Consider the following 16,328-nt stretch of genomic DNA (forward strand, 5'->3'; position numbering starts at 1 on the left):
TTAAGTTCACATATAAAAAAAATATATATATAATAATCTCAGGAGTAAACTCTTTCACCAAAGAAGAAAGTTGTTACTATTATGTGAAAAAGGCTATTATTTATAATCCCATCAGCAATTAAAAAAAAAAATCATGAGCCGCAGTCAAAGCCTATCAACAGAAGTTTTGGACTAGGCTTTTGCAAGCCCTTCCTGAATCACCTCTAAAAGTGGCCTTGCGAATTCCAACAACCAGTATGAACACGGTTTTCTTTCGGTGCAGTGGGGGCCACTGGCGTTTTGTCTGGTTTTGATTATTGATGCAAGTTGGGGAACTATATATCTATATTTTTTTCGTTCGCATCGTTGTATTCCACTACTGCGTGTTTTATAGTATTATTATACTAAGAGCGCACTGTCATGGAAGCACCCAAAGAGTCAAACAGCATATTCCCATCCCTTATCACAGAATCACAGATCACAGATCCTTCTGCTCTTACTTACTCTTACCCTCCGGTTCTCAGTTCTCACAAAGATAGCATTAGCATTCATTCAATTCTCTCTAATTAAAGAAATGGCGGAAGGAGCTCTGTTCGGCGTTGCTAAGGGAATCATCGGGATAGCGGGCAACCTAGCACTCCCAGAGGTTGCGCTTATCTGGGGTGTCAAAGACGAGATCAACAAACTCAAGGAGACAGTTTCCACTATCAAAGCTGTCCTTATGGATGCAGAGGCGAAGCAACACAACAGTGAAGCGATCAAACTGTGGCTGCAAAGGCTTAAGGACGCCATGTTTGATGCGGATGACTTACTGGATGAAATCTCCACTGAGGCCTTGCGACAGGAAGTGATTACCCGTGACAAGAAGGCCAAAGAGGTACGCATCTTCTTTTCCAAATCTAACCAGCTTGCATATGGTGTTAGAATGGGTCATAAGGTTAAGGAGATGAGGGAGAGGCTAGTTGCTATAGCTGCGGACAGGCAGTTTCAGTTGGAAGAATGTTGTGAGGAGAGACAAGCCAGGTATAAGGCAAGAAGGGAGACTCATTCTCTTTCACATGCTGAAGCAGTTATAGGGAGGGAGGATGATAAGGAGGCTATTATTGGATCTCTGTTGGATCCCAATGCTAAAGAGAATGTTTCGGTCCTTGCGATAGTTGGTATCGGAGGACTAGGAAAGACCACATTAGCTGGACTTGTCTTCCGTGATGAAGAACAAATCAAGAAACATTTTGAGCTAAAAGTGTGGGTGTGTGTCTCTGATAATTTTGATGTGAAGATAATTGTTGAGAAAATCTTGGAGGGTGTAACAAGTAAGAAACTAGAAAACCTTCAAATGGACACGCTAGTCACTTATCTCCAAAAAGAAATTAATGGAAAAAGATACTTGATTGTGTTGGATGATGTGTGGAACGAGGATCGTGAAAAATGGAATGAATTGCAAAAAATTTTAATGGGTGGTGCAATAGGCAGTAGAATTTTAGTAACTACACGTACTGAATTTGTGGCAAAGATTACACAACCTATGCAACTGCATGTGTTAAAGGGTTTAGATAAACAACATGCTTGGTCTTTATTTAAGAAGATGGCGTTTGAAGAGGGGAAAGAGCCGAAGAATGAAAGCTTTGTAAAAATTGCGAATGATATTTTAAAAAAATGTGTAGGGGTTCCACTTGCAATAAGAACAATAGGAGGTCTGTTGTATTTTAAAAAATCCGAAATTGAGTGGTTATTATTTGAAAAAAATAAACTTTCGAAAATACGTCAAAATGAAAGTGACATTTTACCGACATTAATGTTGAGTTACTATCATCTCACCCCACACTTGAAGCAATGCTTTGCTTATTGTAGTCTATTTCCAAAGGATTACAAGATTGACAAGTCAAGTTTGATTAATATGTGGATGGCGCAAGGTTTCATCTTGTATGAAGAAAATCAATGTCCAAAAGATGTTGGTGATGAGTATTTTATGGATTTATTTTGGAGATCATTCTTTCATGAAGTTGAAAAAGATGAACTTGGCAATATTTCAAAATTCAAGATACATGATCTCATGCATGATTTAGCAATACAAGTAATAGGATCAGATTGCACCACCATTAATTCAAAAGTGAAAGTCATTAAAGAGAAAACTCGTCATGTGTCATTTGAAAATAGATTGTACTCATCATCGGAAATTCCGATCTCATTATGTAAAGCAAGAAGGATAAGAACATTTCTTTTGCCATGTCAACCAGGGTATAATACCGAAAGATCGAATGATTCAATTTCTAGTGAAATTATTGCAAGTTTTAAGTTCACACGCTTGCTGGATTTGCATAACATGGGGATTAAAACAATTCCAAGTTCTATAAAAAAGTTGAAGCATCTAAGATATCTTGATCTTTCTATGAATAAAGACATTGAGATGCTTCCTAATTCTGTTGTCAAGTTGTACAATTTGCAAACACTTAAACTCTCTGGCTGTTATCAACTTAAAGAATTGCCAAGAGATATTAACAAATTAGTCAACCTTAGGTTTCTTGAGATTGATGGGTGTTCGGGTTTGACTCATATGCCAAATGGACTGGGCCAATTGACTAATCTACAAACATTGTCAAGATTTGTGATGAGTAAGGGTAGGATCGATTCAATGCCTAAGAGTTATGGTAGATTGAAGGAACTTGACAAGCTAAATGAGCTAAGAGGAAATCTCTCAATTGAAAATCTCAAACAAGTAAAAGATGCTGCATTAGAGTATAAGGATGCAAATTTGAAAGAGAAACAACGTCTTGATAGGTTGGACTTAAATTGGGTAGAAGAAGGCATTAATGAGACGGGTGTTGGTTATGGTGACATGTCAATGGAAGCCTTGCAACCGCATATAAATCTCAAAGCATTGAGTTTAAAGCAGTACGGGGGAGTGATATTTCCACATTGGTTTCTGTCCCTCACAAATCTTGTCCAATTTAAATTAGATTCATGTAAAAAATGCCAATATCTTCCACCGTTGGACCAATTTCCTTCTCTCAAAATTATCTATTTGGAGGGATTGGATTCTTTAGAGCACATATCTGATTCAGAGAGAGATAACAATGATTCTTTATTCTACCCATCTTTGGAGAAACTCTATATTTTAGGATGCCCTAATTTAAAGGGATGGTGGCGGGGAAGGAGGGATTCTCTTCCTTCATTTCCTTGTCTTTCCGTCTTAGGAATTTTGAATTGCCCTAATCAGCTGACTTCCTTTCCTTTGTTTCCATATCTCGAAAGTTTGTGGCTACGTAATTGTAGCTTGAAGCTACCATCAACCGCTTCTTCTTCTTCTTCTTTTTCTACAATTGTTGGCCCTCTCTCCAAATTAAGTTACATGTGGATAAAGAAAACGGAAGAAGCTTTGCCAGAGGAGTGCCTACCAAATCTCATTTCTCTCCGTACTCTAATTCTAGACGAATGTCCTCTTCCTCAAGGCATGCGATATCTTACGGCACTTCAAAATCTGCATGTTTGGGACTCTGAGGTGGTTGATTTATCCAATGATTGGGATGAGATGGAATGGCAAGGACTTAGGACCCTTCTCTCTTTGCATTTCTTTGAACTTCCGAAGTTGGTCTCTCTCCCAATGGGACTTCAATATGTCAGCTCTCTACAATATCTCCAAATTTCGCATTGTCGTAATTTGATAGCCATACCGGAGTGGATCTGCAAACTTATATCTCTTCAATCACTTGAAATTTGGGGTTGCCATAATTTGGAATCATTGCCAGAAGAAATCGGTGCCCTTACCTCTTTGCACACACTAGATATTCAAGATTGTCCCATCTTACGGAAAAGATGCAAGAAGCAAATCGGGGAAGATTGGCATAAAATTTCTCACATTCCTAATTTGAGGCTATATCCGCAAGAAGAAGAGCCAGGTATATAAAAGTCACCATTTTACTCTCAACCTTCAATTAAAATAAAAAAAAATTCCAAAAGCCCAATTCTTCTTCTCCATTGTTCTCTCCCAACGTCTGTATTTCTTGGTGATTAAATTTCAGATGAAGAAGAACCAAATGAAGGAGCAAAGGAACCTGCTCGTCAGAATTGGGAGTTAATTAAAGCTTTTGGGTGCTGCAATAGTTCAACTCAGCAACTCACTCACTGGTACTATCTCCTTTCTTTTGTTTATCTGCTAATAATTTTCTCATAGATTAATTTCTTAGATTTTATTAAATTCCATCTTTGGATTTTCAACCGGGTTGATGTGGTGATGTATTTGATTGCCCATTGTGTAACAGAGTCAAAATTGGCAAAAGGTAATATTACTAGGAGAACTGAATCAGATAACCATGCCGTAGGAATCAACTCTTTGTACAGGTATACTGTTGCTTCAGTTCCATTTTATATAAAGCTTCCAATTTGCTGTTCTACAGATTATCTCATATATCACAATTTATAATCTAAGTTAAATCACCATCGGATCATGCTTTATAATAAAATATAAGTTTCAAGCATCATGGTTTTATTTTGAAAAATTGCTTGATATTTAGAAGGAAAATGTTACTATATGTTACCCAAGCAACGAACTATCTAAATTTTCTCACTTTGTTGATTTTAATATTGTTAGTTGGTTTGAGCTATACAAAAACAAAAAAAAGAAAAAGAAATCTTCCACTGACTTGTTTTATAAAAGCAAATATACTTTATAGAGATCGGGCGCCTATTAATTATTGTTGTTGTGATTACAGAAATATTGCAATCAAGACGGTTCCTTTTTTTTAAGCTATTTTTTCTACGGATAGTGACAGTAGAACCTGTTGCGAACGCTTTAGGCTTTTATCATGCACTTTAGGCGTTCTCAAGTGAATCATCAATGGAGGTAATGTATTCCCTGCTTTTAAGGATAGCTTAATTTCATCTTTGGATTAATTTCTTAAGGTTGCTTTGCATACTATGGAGTTATTTTAGAGATATGGCACCTGTGAAATATCACATGAATCTAGCACCTTGTTGGAATTTTTTGTCTAGTGCTCTGTCCGATAGGTTTAGGCTTGCTGGTGTATTAGTATTGCTGTTGTAAAGTGTCATTTTTTTGTTGTCCTGAGTTGTAACTGTCTTAGTGCTCTGTATGCTGGTTCAGACTTGCTGTTGTATTTGTGCTTCTGGTTTTCAGCTTGGTTTCAATGAAATTTCTGCCTGATTATCCAAAAATAAAATAAAATCTAGCACCTTCTATTCTCAAGAACAGGAGTTCCTAACTTGTCTAATGGCTTTTAAATTGAATACTAGCAACAACAGCTATCAGACAGAGTAGAACAAATGATTTTATATCCAATTATTTTAGTTCCAAAGTAAAATTATAAGGTCTTTACACAAATAACACCCTTTTTCTTCATTTTTCATAAAACATTTCCAATTATGTTATTTGGGTAAATTTTTTTCTGGGCAGAAGTTGACTTTCAAGGTAAAGGCGAGACTGTTCACCTAAATGAGAAAGATTGATGCTTTTAAACGCAAACTTCCTATCTTTGTGGTTGTGGGATGTTGGAATCAATACCAAGGCTTATTAGACTGAACTCATTGGTATTTATCTCATTTCCTTTTTTTAACCCTTTATCTGCTCTTAGGATTTTTGATCCTTAATTTATAACTTTTTCATATTAAGAAAAAAATATGACTTTTCCTTTATCATTTACTTCTTTCTAAAAAATTGCATCTTTGTTTTTCAAATTGAGTTGGATGAAATGACATATTTGATGGGCTTCAACTATTGTTTGAATTGAGTAAAATTTGGCTCAAGGTGATATCGAGGTAATATTGCAGGAAGAATTAAAGCTTGCAACCATGCTGCTGGAATTAGCTCATTGTATAGGAATTTTTCTGGTTCAAAACTTCAAATCCTTTTTATATGTAAGTACCCAACTTGCTGTTGTATCTTCAAATCAAAATCATAATAATAATGACTCGCGATTTTGTCTAGTAGCTTGGTCTTATATGAAAACACAGCTCAATTTTTTGAATCATTTGGTAAATTCCAATAATATGGAAAATGTTCCTAAGTGTTATCGAAATAGAAAACTACTATATTTTTCTCACAATCAATTTTTATATTATAGGTTGCTTGGGAGAGAAAAAGAACAAAAAAAAAGAAAAAGAAAAAGAAAAAGAAACTCTGGCATATGTTTCATAAAACTAATTATCATATATTATAAAACTAGAGATCCAAAAATCTGTTAATTATTGTTGTTGCTATGACAGACTAAATAATACAATTAGCACTATTTTTTTGTGAAGCAATCGTTTCTACAGAGATATTAGCAACAGAACTTGATGCATCGTTTTAACGTTTGCTCTTCAAGCTTTGATCATGTACATTTATATCCTAATTTCTATTTCTAGAGTCCTTTTTGTTATTTCCCCCTCCTATCTTCTTTCACCCCTTTAAGACCCGATTTACTTGTAGATTGTTTGTCATTCCATATGACTTCTTGTTGTGGATCCTCATTTCCTCTCAAAAGTTTTTCCTTTTTTGCAATGTGGTTGAAAACTTATTATTCACTTTTTTATTTCTCAAATTTTGGTCTTATTGGTTATCATGGATAAAAGCTATAGCTTGGTGTTACCACTCAAAAGTATTCCCTGATTTTCATGGTGAATGATTCTTGGACTTCTCAACAAGGGTTGCTTGGAGAGTTCCAATACTTAATAAAATCAGCATTCCTTTCATCTTTGGATCAATTTCTTAAGGTTGCTTAGCATACCATGGAGTTATATTAGAGATATGGCACCTGTGAAATATCACATGAATCTAGCACCTTGTTGGAATTTTTTGTTTACTTCTCTGTCTGATAGGTTCAGACTTGCTGTTATATTTGTATTGCTATTGTAAAGTGTCATTCTTTTGTTGTCCTGAGTTGTTATTGTCATAGTGCTCTGTCCGTTTGTTTAGACTTGCTTTTGTATTTGTGTTGCTGGTTTTCAGCTTGGTTTCAATGAAATTTCTAAATGATTATCAATAATAAATAAAATTTAGCACCTTATATTCTTAAGAACAGGAGTTCCTAACTTGCTTAATGGCTTTTAAATTGAATACTAGACAAGAGCAGCTATCAGACAGAAGAGAACAAATGATTTTATTTTCAACAATTTGAGTTCCAAAGTAAAATTATAAGGTCTTCACACAAATTGGACCCTTTTCTTTATTTTTCATAAAAAATTCCTGTTATGTTATATAAGTATATTCTTTTCTGGGCAGAAGGTGTCTTTCAAGGTGAAGGTGAGATTGTTTACCTAATTTAGAAAGATCAATGCTTTTAAACATGAATGTCCTCTCTTTGTGGTCGTGGGATGTTGGAATGGATACCAAGGCTTATTTGACTGAACTCACTGGTATTATCTCATTTCCATTTTTTTACCCTTTCGCATATTAAGACAAAATACATGTGACTTTTCCTTCATCGTTTTCTTCTTTCTAATAAATTGCATCTTTGTATCTCAAATTGTGTTGATGAGATGTGTATTTGATGTGCTTCAACTATTGTTTAAACAAAGTAAAATTTGGCTCAAGGTAATATTGCAGGGAGAATTAAATCTTGTATCCATGCTGCCGGAATTAGTTCATTGCATAGGAATTTTGCTGGTTCAAATCTTTTTTACACCCAACCTTCAAGTAAAAAAAAATCCAAAGCCAATTCTTCTCCATGCATTGTTCTCTCTAAACGTCTATATTTTTGCTTGGTGATTAAATTTCAGATGAAGAAGAAGCAAAGAAACCTGCTCATAAGAATTGGGACTTAATTAAAGCTTTTGGGTGCTGCAATTGTTTAACAACTCAATAACTCACTCACTGGTAATATCACCTTTCTTTTCCTTTCCTTTTCCCCCAATATCTACTCATAATATTCTCATTCTTTAACTTATATCTTTGCATGTTTAGGAAAAAAAATAATGTGAACTTTCTTTCATCTAATTTCTTACATTTCAAAAAATTCCATCTTTTTATTTTCAACTGGGTTAATGTGTTGATGTATCTGATGTGCTTCATTACCCATTGTGTAAACAAAGTCAAAATTGGCACAATGTAATATTACTAGGAGAATTGAACTGGGTAACGATGCCATAGGAATCAGCTCATTGAACAGGTATTTTGTTGCTTCAAATCCTTTTCATATATATAAGCTTCCAATTTTCTGTTATGTCTACAAATAATGCCATTTATCACAAGTTGTTATCTAAGTTAAATCACTATGACATCATGCTTTATAATAAAATATAATTTTCAAGCATGATGGTTTTATATGTTACTGAAACATCAAACTATCTAAAGTTTTATCAGTTTGTTGATTTTAATATTGTTGGTTGGTTTGAGCTAAAAAAACAAGAATTCAACCACTAACCTATTTTATAACACCAAATATACTTTATAGAGATCAAGCACCTATCCATTTTTATTATTGTCATTACAGACTAAATACTGCAGTCGAGACAAATCCTTGTTTATTTTTTATAAAGCTATTTTTTCTACTGATAGTAACAGTAAAACCTGATGCATCATTTTAATGCGGGTGCTGCAGGCTTTTATCATGTACATTTATATAGCCAGCTTTCTACAACAATATGCGGCTTTCTCAAGTGATTTATCAATGAAGGTAACTCACATACAGTATCCTAACCTCTCTCTCAAGTGTCCTTTGTCCTTATTTCTTTTGGTTCTTCTTTCACATCTTCAATATGTGAGTGTAATTGATGATTGTTGTAATTTGTTCCTGTCCATTTACATACTAACATCAATTCTTGTTTTAATGTATTTCACATGCATAGCACAAGACAAGAAGTGGAGAGTAAATATAGAGCCCCATGTATAGGTGATGTAGTGCTTTTAATCTCAAAGTACATTGAGATACAGGGATGATTGCTTTCATATAGTCCGCATATAGCCTCAGGACTCCTGTGAAAGGTAAGCCTACTTATCTAAAATCGTAATGGTCTAACTACTGCTTTTGTATATTTTGGTATTTTAGATTTGCAACTTTTACTTCTCCTGTGTGAGTCTGTTTCTAGGTATAATTTTTGTATGTCCTTTATTTTTTCCCTCTAAATATCCAATGATACTTCCCCTAGTAATGCCAGAGCTGTTTCACTAGTTCGTATAGCAAACGAGATATGCTTGCTTGCATCATAGTGCTTCTTTTAAGACATTTTACCTTTATCTATTGAATGGGAAAGGGGGAGGAAGATGAGGAATTTAATTCTTGTGAACCAAAATAATATGAAACATAAGATTGGAAACTAATTTTTGCATCTTTTATCACTTATTTGAAGAATGCAGGAGGAAATTGGTCATGAGTGCATTAACCTGCTCACATGAGTACAACTGTACTTTTATTCACTTTTAGTAATCAGTAATTCAACACATAGTTGATTGTTTCAAAGTGAAATATAAAATAATAATAATAATAATAATAATAATAATAATAAAATTAAAAAAAGTAAATGATGACATGTGTTATCTAGTATGGATTAATTTGCAGAACTTAGCATCTCATGAATCTCGATTAGAACATTGTTTTCTTAAGTTGGTAATTCCTTCGTAAATCTGCAGCTTGCGTTATAATCAAATGCCAAGGATACAGCTTATGAGAAAGAATGTAACATGAGATGTTGGTCAATTAATGCAGGTCAACAAAAGCAAATGAAGTTTTTCAAACAAATTTGTGGAATCCAAGTTCCTGTGCTAGATGATGAAAATTTTTCTATGAGAATATCGGTGAGTGAGAATCTTTATCATTTTAGAGCTGAATCAGGAAACTTGTGTTGAAGAGCTTAAGATTATTCACTTTTGAATTGGTTGAAAAAAAAAAAAAAAAAAAAACGAGTATGCTCAGGAACTGAAAATTTTGGGTTCCATGAGTAAACTATGTTTCATAGATATATTTGCAGCCAAGTCTAGACTGAATGTTAAAAGAGAGCAAAACTGAATTGATATTCACAGTACAATGCCATCATCAAAAAGTAATAACAAGGAACCTAGACTAACCCCATTTTGATCCTAGTAGCACTGAGTAACTTGTCTTATAGGTAGAGATAACTTGACCTACAACTATAGGCTTAAAAAAACCATGGGCTGTAATATGTTTGGGCTCAAGGGCCCTAATATAACTAACACATAATACAGAAAATTAAGAATGTTATGATGAAATTACAGTACACAAACATAACACTTTGTTTTACTTTGGGTTCTTGATGCTAAATCAGGTTGGCCATTCGATTGTGGAAAGTTTTGCTCAAGGAGGGAGGACGGTGATCACATTAAGGGTTTTTCCAACTGAAGCAATTGACTGGAGTTGTTCCGCATGAGCTCTTGAAGCCATTCTCAAAGCCAGGGGTCAATGGTGATAGTATAATTTTTCAAATAAAGTAGTCGCAGACCCACACGATACGTGGAAATAGATAATATTTTGTAATTATAATATTATGTATAATTTGTTCTCTAAAATTTGTTGAAAATTATTTGTTCTTCCTTAAAATTAAAAAATTTCTATTCAGTCCAGTTAGGAAAAAGCTAACATAAGAAACGAAATTCATACATTAGTTTCATGAATTCTGTTTGCTTTAATAGCATTTTTTTTATCAATTAGATAATGATAAGACCTTTTGAACCATTTTAAAATATGAAGATGATTCTAGAATATATGTCAAAAGTTGAGGAAAAAATATAGAATTTAACCAGGAAAAAAAAAGACCTGCTTTTCTTTGAGTATTTAAGTACTTGATCTCAAATATGTTACTTATTATATGTGACATTGTCCTTGTATGCAGTCTGAAAATTCTAGTTTTAACTTTATGCCAGCAAAATACATTAATAGAGTGCCACACGTTTTTTAAGAGTAAGAAGTACAAGACATGTTATTGTGTCTAGTTGAAATTTGAAAAAGAATTGGAATGTGATATGTTGTAGAATGTAGCTTTAAACAGAGTAGTTCCTGAATAAAAAGCTATAATGATTAATGGTTATGATCATGTACAATTTGATTGTACCATACAACTATGTTATCTGAGATTGTATAAGATAAAGAACAGTGGCAACTACGTAAGATCATCAATAACTGAAGCTTTGTGACTCTTCATTATTTTGACAATGTAGACCCTTTGTCGGAACAAAGAAGCAGCAGTGTATATGTGCCTAGGGACGAGGCATTCTCAGAGGTGAAGCAGTTGACATTTTCAGCGAAGACCCTAAAATCTGTGATGCATGCACTGCAGCCTCAGCTTGAGATATCACTTCTTGACCCCCCACTTGGGATTTCCACACTTCACTGCCATAGACTCACTATTTTGTGAAGGACTCACATTGCCTAAGCCGACAAATGCCAGCTTCTTTCAGTCAATGCTACCAAGGCTAGTGAAGGCTGTAACTGATACTCAAGAGAATCTTTTGCTTTTTGGGACCCCTGCATTCATTGATTGTATGCATCCTGTTCTCTTTGTATGACTTTCACTCTCTCTATCTTTGTCTCTGTCTGGCTCTCATTTGTATACATGAATCTTATTTTGCAGGAGATAAGTTTGCTTGGTTCAGGGATGAAGAATTTTCTAGGCAAACTCTAGCTGGTCTTAACCCATATAGCATACAACTAGTTACGGTTTGCATTTTTCACTACATCGGCAGTTCATGCTAGACACTAGTTTCATCTTCACAATTTGATTTTTGTTAGAGAGAGAGAAAGAAAAAGTCATAATTAATGTTGTGGCCTAATGGCCTATGCTCACAACAGAAAATCCTTGACGACCACATCTTTGTTATTTGAATTATTGTACTACAATGAACCCAATGTAAGATACATGCAGTAGATAACACTAGGCTAACCTTAGGGTTGTAGTATTTGTGTGATTATGATTAGTTTGCTTGCAGTAAAAGTACATAGGTACATTACATAGACCTCAAATGAGTTTAGGTCTCTTGAGCCATAATATTTTCAACATTCAGAACGAAAGAAATATGTTCAATTTGCAATTTTACTATGTATCAAATGGCTAAATATCTGAGTTATTCAGTGGAAAAATTTGTTTATAATCTTAAATGGCATTAAAATTTGTGAGTTTTGTCATGCAGGATTGGCCCATGAAGAGTAAGCTTGATCCTAAGATCTATGGACTGCCTGAAACTTTGATTACAACAGAACTAGTGGAACGAGGGATCAGAGGCATTATGACTGTTAATGAGGTTACATATGTACTCATAATTAGATGTCAATCTCCCTATGTTCCTTTCCTTTTGATGCTAATACTCCATGCAAAATGTGCCTATGGATTTGCCTCTCTTTGTACAGTTTCAATTGCTACTTGTCTGAATAGTTATTTTCGACATCTGCATCTCATTTAAAAATATTTAATCTAAATATGCTTTCCATCAAATGCTAAGTGTGCAGATAGGTATACATGTAATAAAAACTAAAAGATAAAATTTTTATTACATGGGAAATCTTGAGAAGCAAAAAGTGCTCCCATCATTGCATAGCATGTTTTACCTGCAATTTCCAATGATTATCTAACTGTATCATCCTGCACTTACCTCTCTTCATAGGCAATCCACCTGAATGGTTGATGAATGAGTCCTCTAATTTCCATGGTTGCAGGCCTTGAAAAGTAAGAGGCTATTTGTGTTGGATTATCATGATCTGTTACTATCTTATGTGAACAAAGTATGAGAGGTAGAAGGGACTACATTGTATGGTTCAAGGGCATTGTTCTTCCTTACTAAGGATGGCATACTAAGGCCTGTTGCCATTGAACTCACCCGGCCTCCCAACTGGTGACAAACCCCAATGGAAGCAGGTTTTTACCCCAACGTGGGATGCCACAGGTTGCTGGCTGTAGAGGCTGGCTAAAGCTCATTTTTGTGCTCATGACGTTGGTTATCACCAGCTTGTCATTTCACTGGTGAGCACTATGCAAACATGAACTCAAATCACGATAAATTGGCATTGCAATCAACTTCTTCTGTGACTGATTTTGGACAACCCTGAAACTATGGTTAAAGAATTTCCCTTGATATCATGCTAGTTGTCTACTTGGGCTCAGACAAATCACAATTGTTATCATTGATTTTTGGGATTCTTTCTTTGTACTTTTGTAGGCTGAGGACTCACTGCTGTACAGAGCCATACATTATTGCAGCTAACCAACAATTAAGTGCAATGCATTCAATTTACAGACTTTTACTGTTTTACATCCTCATTTCAGATACACAATGGAAATCAATGCTCTTGCTCGAGAGAGCCTCATTAATGCAGGTGGGATAATTGAAAGCGCCTTCTCACTGGCTAAATACTCCATTGAATTCAGTTCTGCTGCTTTCGACCAGCTCTGGCTGTTTGACATGGAAGCTTTGCCAGCAGATTTGATTAGAAGGTATTGCAGATGATCAAAACAATATAAGATTGTTCTAGTTTTATTCATGGTTCCTATAAGGCATAATCAGATGAAAAGTTATCTGTGGTTATACTTAGGTTGCTACTTTTTCACTCAGCAGTTCTTAACTTCTTGATACTCAATGAATTGTCAAGCTTGCAAATTACTTTGCATAACACCCTCAATGAAATTTCAAAACAGTATTGTTGATCAACTTTCAGGGGGAATGGTGCCCCTGACTAGAATGGTGAAAAAGAATACACGTGATTGATAATGACTAGACTGTTGAAGTTCCATGGCTGATCCCAAAATTTGGGGACTAAGGCTTGGTTTTGCTGTTTTTTCAGGGGAATGGCAGTTGAGGATCCAACAGCTGAGCATGGCCTGAGATTAACCATCGAAGACTACCCTTTTGCCAATGATGGTCTAATCCTTTGGGATGCCATTAAGCAATGGGTAAGTGATTATGTGAACCACTACTACCCTGAACCATCTCTTGTTCAGTCTGATGGGGAGCTTCAAGCTTGGTGGACAGAAGTTAGAACAAAAGGCCATGCAGACAAGAAGGATGAGCCATGGTGGCCTGTCCTGAAAACACCAGAAAATCTAATTCATATTTTAACAACCATAATCTGGGTAAACTGCTGGGCACCATGCAGCTGTGAACTTTGGGCAGTATATGTTTGCTGGTTACTTCCCTAACCGGCCTTCTATAGCTCGAACCAACATGCCAGCTGAGAATCCATCTGATGAAGAATTCAAGAACTTTTTGAAAAAACCAGAAGTTGAACTGTTGAAATGCTTCCCTTCACAGATTCAAGCAACCAAGGTGATGGCTGTTTTGGATGTTCTATCAATTCACTCACCAGATGAGGAGTATCTTGGTGAGAATATGGAACCATCTTGGGAAGAAAATCCTGTCATAAAAGCTGCATCTGAACAGTTTAGTGGCAGACTGAAGGAGCTTGAGGGAATCATTGATGAGAGGAACACCAATTTGAAACTGAAGAATAGAGTAGGAGCTGGAGTTGTACCATATGAGCTCTTGAAGCCATTCTCAAAGCCAGGGGTCACTGGTAGGGGAGTTCCTAATAGCATATCCATCTAATGCGATGGTAGTAGCATCAGTTTTTGTGTAAATAAAATTGGGTACATGTACTGAGGAATTTCACAACCCTTCCATCCCATGTGATTTTCTTGGTCTTGGATAAGATGGTTAAAACTTAAAATGCTATTTGTTCAATTCCAATCAGATCTAATTTAATTTTTGGTCACGACAATAATTGTAGTCAAAACCATAAGTTCTACTGGGAAAAGTCCTCCCATGTCTCAAAAGATACTACACGTGCAAAAATTTTGCAAGAAATGAACATGAATGAAATTTGAGCAGTATGCTTTGAAGTGAAATCCATAGACCTCACATCTAGTACAAGGAAATTTGTACCTATCTGGATGATAAATCATTTGGCATTCATTCTTGGTTGGCAGGCTCTTCAAATCTCCGCATTGCAAAGGATTTTTTTTAATAAATTTTTTTTAAAATGAAACTTTGCTATTATTTTAATGTAGCACATTGCTTTAAACAGTAAGTCTATTGTTGCCATAAAGGGAGCATCATATCCCATAAGTGGACCAAAATAGATCAAACAAACCGAAGTAGACTGAAATGAACCAAAATGCTAGATGATGTGACTCAACAAGAGCATAGTAGCAATAAATGCTACACTTCAGCTTTTAGATATATATAGATATAGATTAGTCGCAGATCCACGCGATGCGTGAAAATATATAATTATTTTGAGATGTGGTGTAATGTATAATTTACTCTCTAAATTTTATTGTAGATAATTTGTTCCCCTAAAAATTAAAAAATTTCTAAAAATAATTTTTGACTCTATTTTTACAAATATATAATTTTCTTATTTTGTGGGGTTTTTGATTGATATTATTATTTTTTGAAGTGATCCATATTCTTCTAACTATTATTATTATGCATTATATTATTTTCCTACTTTCTTTGGGTACAACTAACAATTTTAAATTTCAAATTTCTTATCCTCTTAAGAAGACTATCATGATAATCAAAATTTATCATATAATTACAATTGATATTACTCAAACAATTGATAGATATATTTAAATATATAGCCATGTAGATTGTGTTTTGATATGAACTCAAATTATCAATTCCAAACTAAGGATTAAATCAAACAAAAATCAAACCAAAGCTATAAGGGGGAGAGATATGATTTGTGCAGGGGAACTTAAAAACACCACCTAAATAACCCAATGTAGAGATATTAAAAAACATAAAATTTCAACAACTTAAAAGTAGAGAGAGAGAGAGAGAGAGAGAGAGAGAGAGAGCATGATGGTTCGAATGGACCAAATGGACAGAATAGATTGAGAGAGCATGATGGTTTGAATGGACCAAATAGACAGAATAGACCTAAGTGGATCGAAATGGGCCAAATTAAACTGAATAGACCGAATTGGATTGAATGGACCGAATGCCAACTTGAGTTTTTTTTTTTTTTTTTCAAAAATAGTGCTCCAACGAACCATCATTGCTCCCAAAAGGCGTCACTTCTGGTTTTCAAAGGGCTCAAATTCAATAAATTTTTCAAAAAACTGCAATCTTTCGATGAAGGAATTGGTTGCAGTGTAATCATGTGGAAGCCTTCTGCATGAAATCACAAGTTGGTATGACTATGTCCATCACTGCTCCGAAAAAATGGCATAATTAATTTTTTAGAATTAAGAATATCTCCGTTATTACCTTCCTACAACAATAATGGCCTGTAAGATGTACTTTCGTTTGTCTTTGATATTCCTCCAAAACTGGAAAAGTCCTTTTCCTTTCAGAAGATATTCGAAAAAAAAGGAAACGATTTGTATCATTAGTGAGTGACGTGACTTGGTGTGATATTAAGCAAGTTTGATTTGATGTAATGAATTTAACTCTAATTTTGATAGGG

General features: G+C 34.8%; 3 protein-coding genes across 4 annotated transcripts; all 3 read left to right on the plus strand.

Moving 5' to 3' along the window:
* The first annotated feature begins 384 nt into the window (after positions 1 to 384).
* LOC115984400 (putative disease resistance protein RGA3) lies at positions 385 to 2,301 on the plus strand. Its single transcript, XM_031107432.1, has 2 exons — positions 385 to 2,171; positions 2,276 to 2,301. The coding sequence occupies exons 1-2, from the start codon at positions 554 to 556 to the stop codon at positions 2,299 to 2,301; spliced, it is 1,644 nt and encodes a 547-aa protein (XP_030963292.1). The 5' UTR covers positions 385 to 553.
* On the plus strand, positions 2,120 to 14,609 carry LOC115986806 (putative disease resistance protein RGA3). Of its 2 annotated transcripts, XM_031110134.1 has the most exons (12): positions 2,124 to 3,875; positions 3,999 to 4,104; positions 8,034 to 8,081; positions 8,761 to 8,896; positions 9,618 to 9,706; positions 10,195 to 10,331; positions 11,084 to 11,405; positions 11,497 to 11,582; positions 12,053 to 12,163; positions 12,524 to 12,972; positions 13,076 to 13,350; positions 13,698 to 14,609. In XM_031110134.1, the coding sequence occupies exons 1-4, from the start codon at positions 2,303 to 2,305 to the stop codon at positions 8,849 to 8,851; spliced, it is 1,818 nt and encodes a 605-aa protein (XP_030965994.1). In that variant the 5' UTR covers positions 2,124 to 2,302; the 3' UTR covers positions 8,852 to 8,896; positions 9,618 to 9,706; positions 10,195 to 10,331; positions 11,084 to 11,405; positions 11,497 to 11,582; positions 12,053 to 12,163; positions 12,524 to 12,972; positions 13,076 to 13,350; positions 13,698 to 14,609. The 2 variants fall into 2 exon arrangements, with proteins under 2 accessions (XP_030965995.1, XP_030965994.1); XM_031110135.1 differs by lacking the exons at positions 9,618 to 9,706; positions 10,195 to 10,331; positions 11,084 to 11,405; ... (3 more) ...; positions 13,076 to 13,350; positions 13,698 to 14,609 and adding exons at positions 7,702 to 7,789; positions 8,514 to 8,588 and having other exon boundaries at positions 2,120 to 3,875; positions 3,999 to 4,019; positions 8,005 to 8,081; positions 8,761 to 8,853.
* Positions 11,307 to 14,458, plus strand: LOC115984401 (linoleate 13S-lipoxygenase 2-1, chloroplastic-like). The gene is made up of 8 exons (XM_031107433.1): positions 11,307 to 11,337; positions 11,497 to 11,582; positions 12,053 to 12,163; positions 12,576 to 12,641; positions 13,076 to 13,092; positions 13,183 to 13,350; positions 13,698 to 13,935; positions 14,027 to 14,458. Exons 1-8 carry the CDS (start codon positions 11,307 to 11,309, stop codon positions 14,456 to 14,458), a joined length of 1,149 nt encoding a protein of 382 aa, XP_030963293.1.
* Positions 14,610 to 16,328: the final 1,719 nt, after the last annotated feature.

The sequence above is a fragment of the Quercus lobata genome, chromosome 4, assembly GCF_001633185.2.
Source record: "Quercus lobata isolate SW786 chromosome 4, ValleyOak3.0 Primary Assembly, whole genome shotgun sequence".
NCBI classification, from domain to species: domain Eukaryota; kingdom Viridiplantae; phylum Streptophyta; class Magnoliopsida; order Fagales; family Fagaceae; genus Quercus; species Quercus lobata.

What these genes read in the sequence shown, in the direction of transcription:
- LOC115984401 (XM_031107433.1), top strand. Translation starts at nt 11,307, where the DNA reads ATGCCAGCTTCTTTCAGTCAATGCTACCAAG. An exon ending in GCATTATGACTGTTAATGAG is followed by an intron (nt 12,164 to 12,575) that starts GTTACATATGTA and finishes CCATGGTTGCAG; the next exon opens with GCCTTGAAAAGTAAGAGGCT. An exon ending in AGGATGAGCCATGGTGGCCT is followed by an intron (nt 13,936 to 14,026) that starts GTCCTGAAAACA and finishes AACTTTGGGCAG; the next exon opens with TATATGTTTGCTGGTTACTT.
- LOC115984400 (XM_031107432.1), top strand. Translation starts at nt 554, where the DNA reads ATGGCGGAAGGAGCTCTGTTCGGCGTTGCTAAGGGAATCATCGGGATA. An exon ending in GGAAATTCCGATCTCATTAT is followed by an intron (nt 2,172 to 2,275) that starts GTAAAGCAAGAA and finishes GCAAGTTTTAAG; the next exon opens with TTCACACGCTTGCTGGATTT.
- LOC115986806 (XM_031110134.1), top strand. Translation starts at nt 2,303, where the DNA reads ATGGGGATTAAAACAATTCCAAGTTCTATAAAAAAGTTGAAGCATCTA. An exon ending in TCCGCAAGAAGAAGAGCCAG is followed by an intron (nt 3,876 to 3,998) that starts GTATATAAAAGT and finishes ATTAAATTTCAG; the next exon opens with ATGAAGAAGAACCAAATGAA. An exon ending in ACTCAGCAACTCACTCACTG is followed by an intron (nt 4,105 to 8,033) that starts GTACTATCTCCT and finishes TAATATTACTAG; the next exon opens with GAGAATTGAACTGGGTAACG.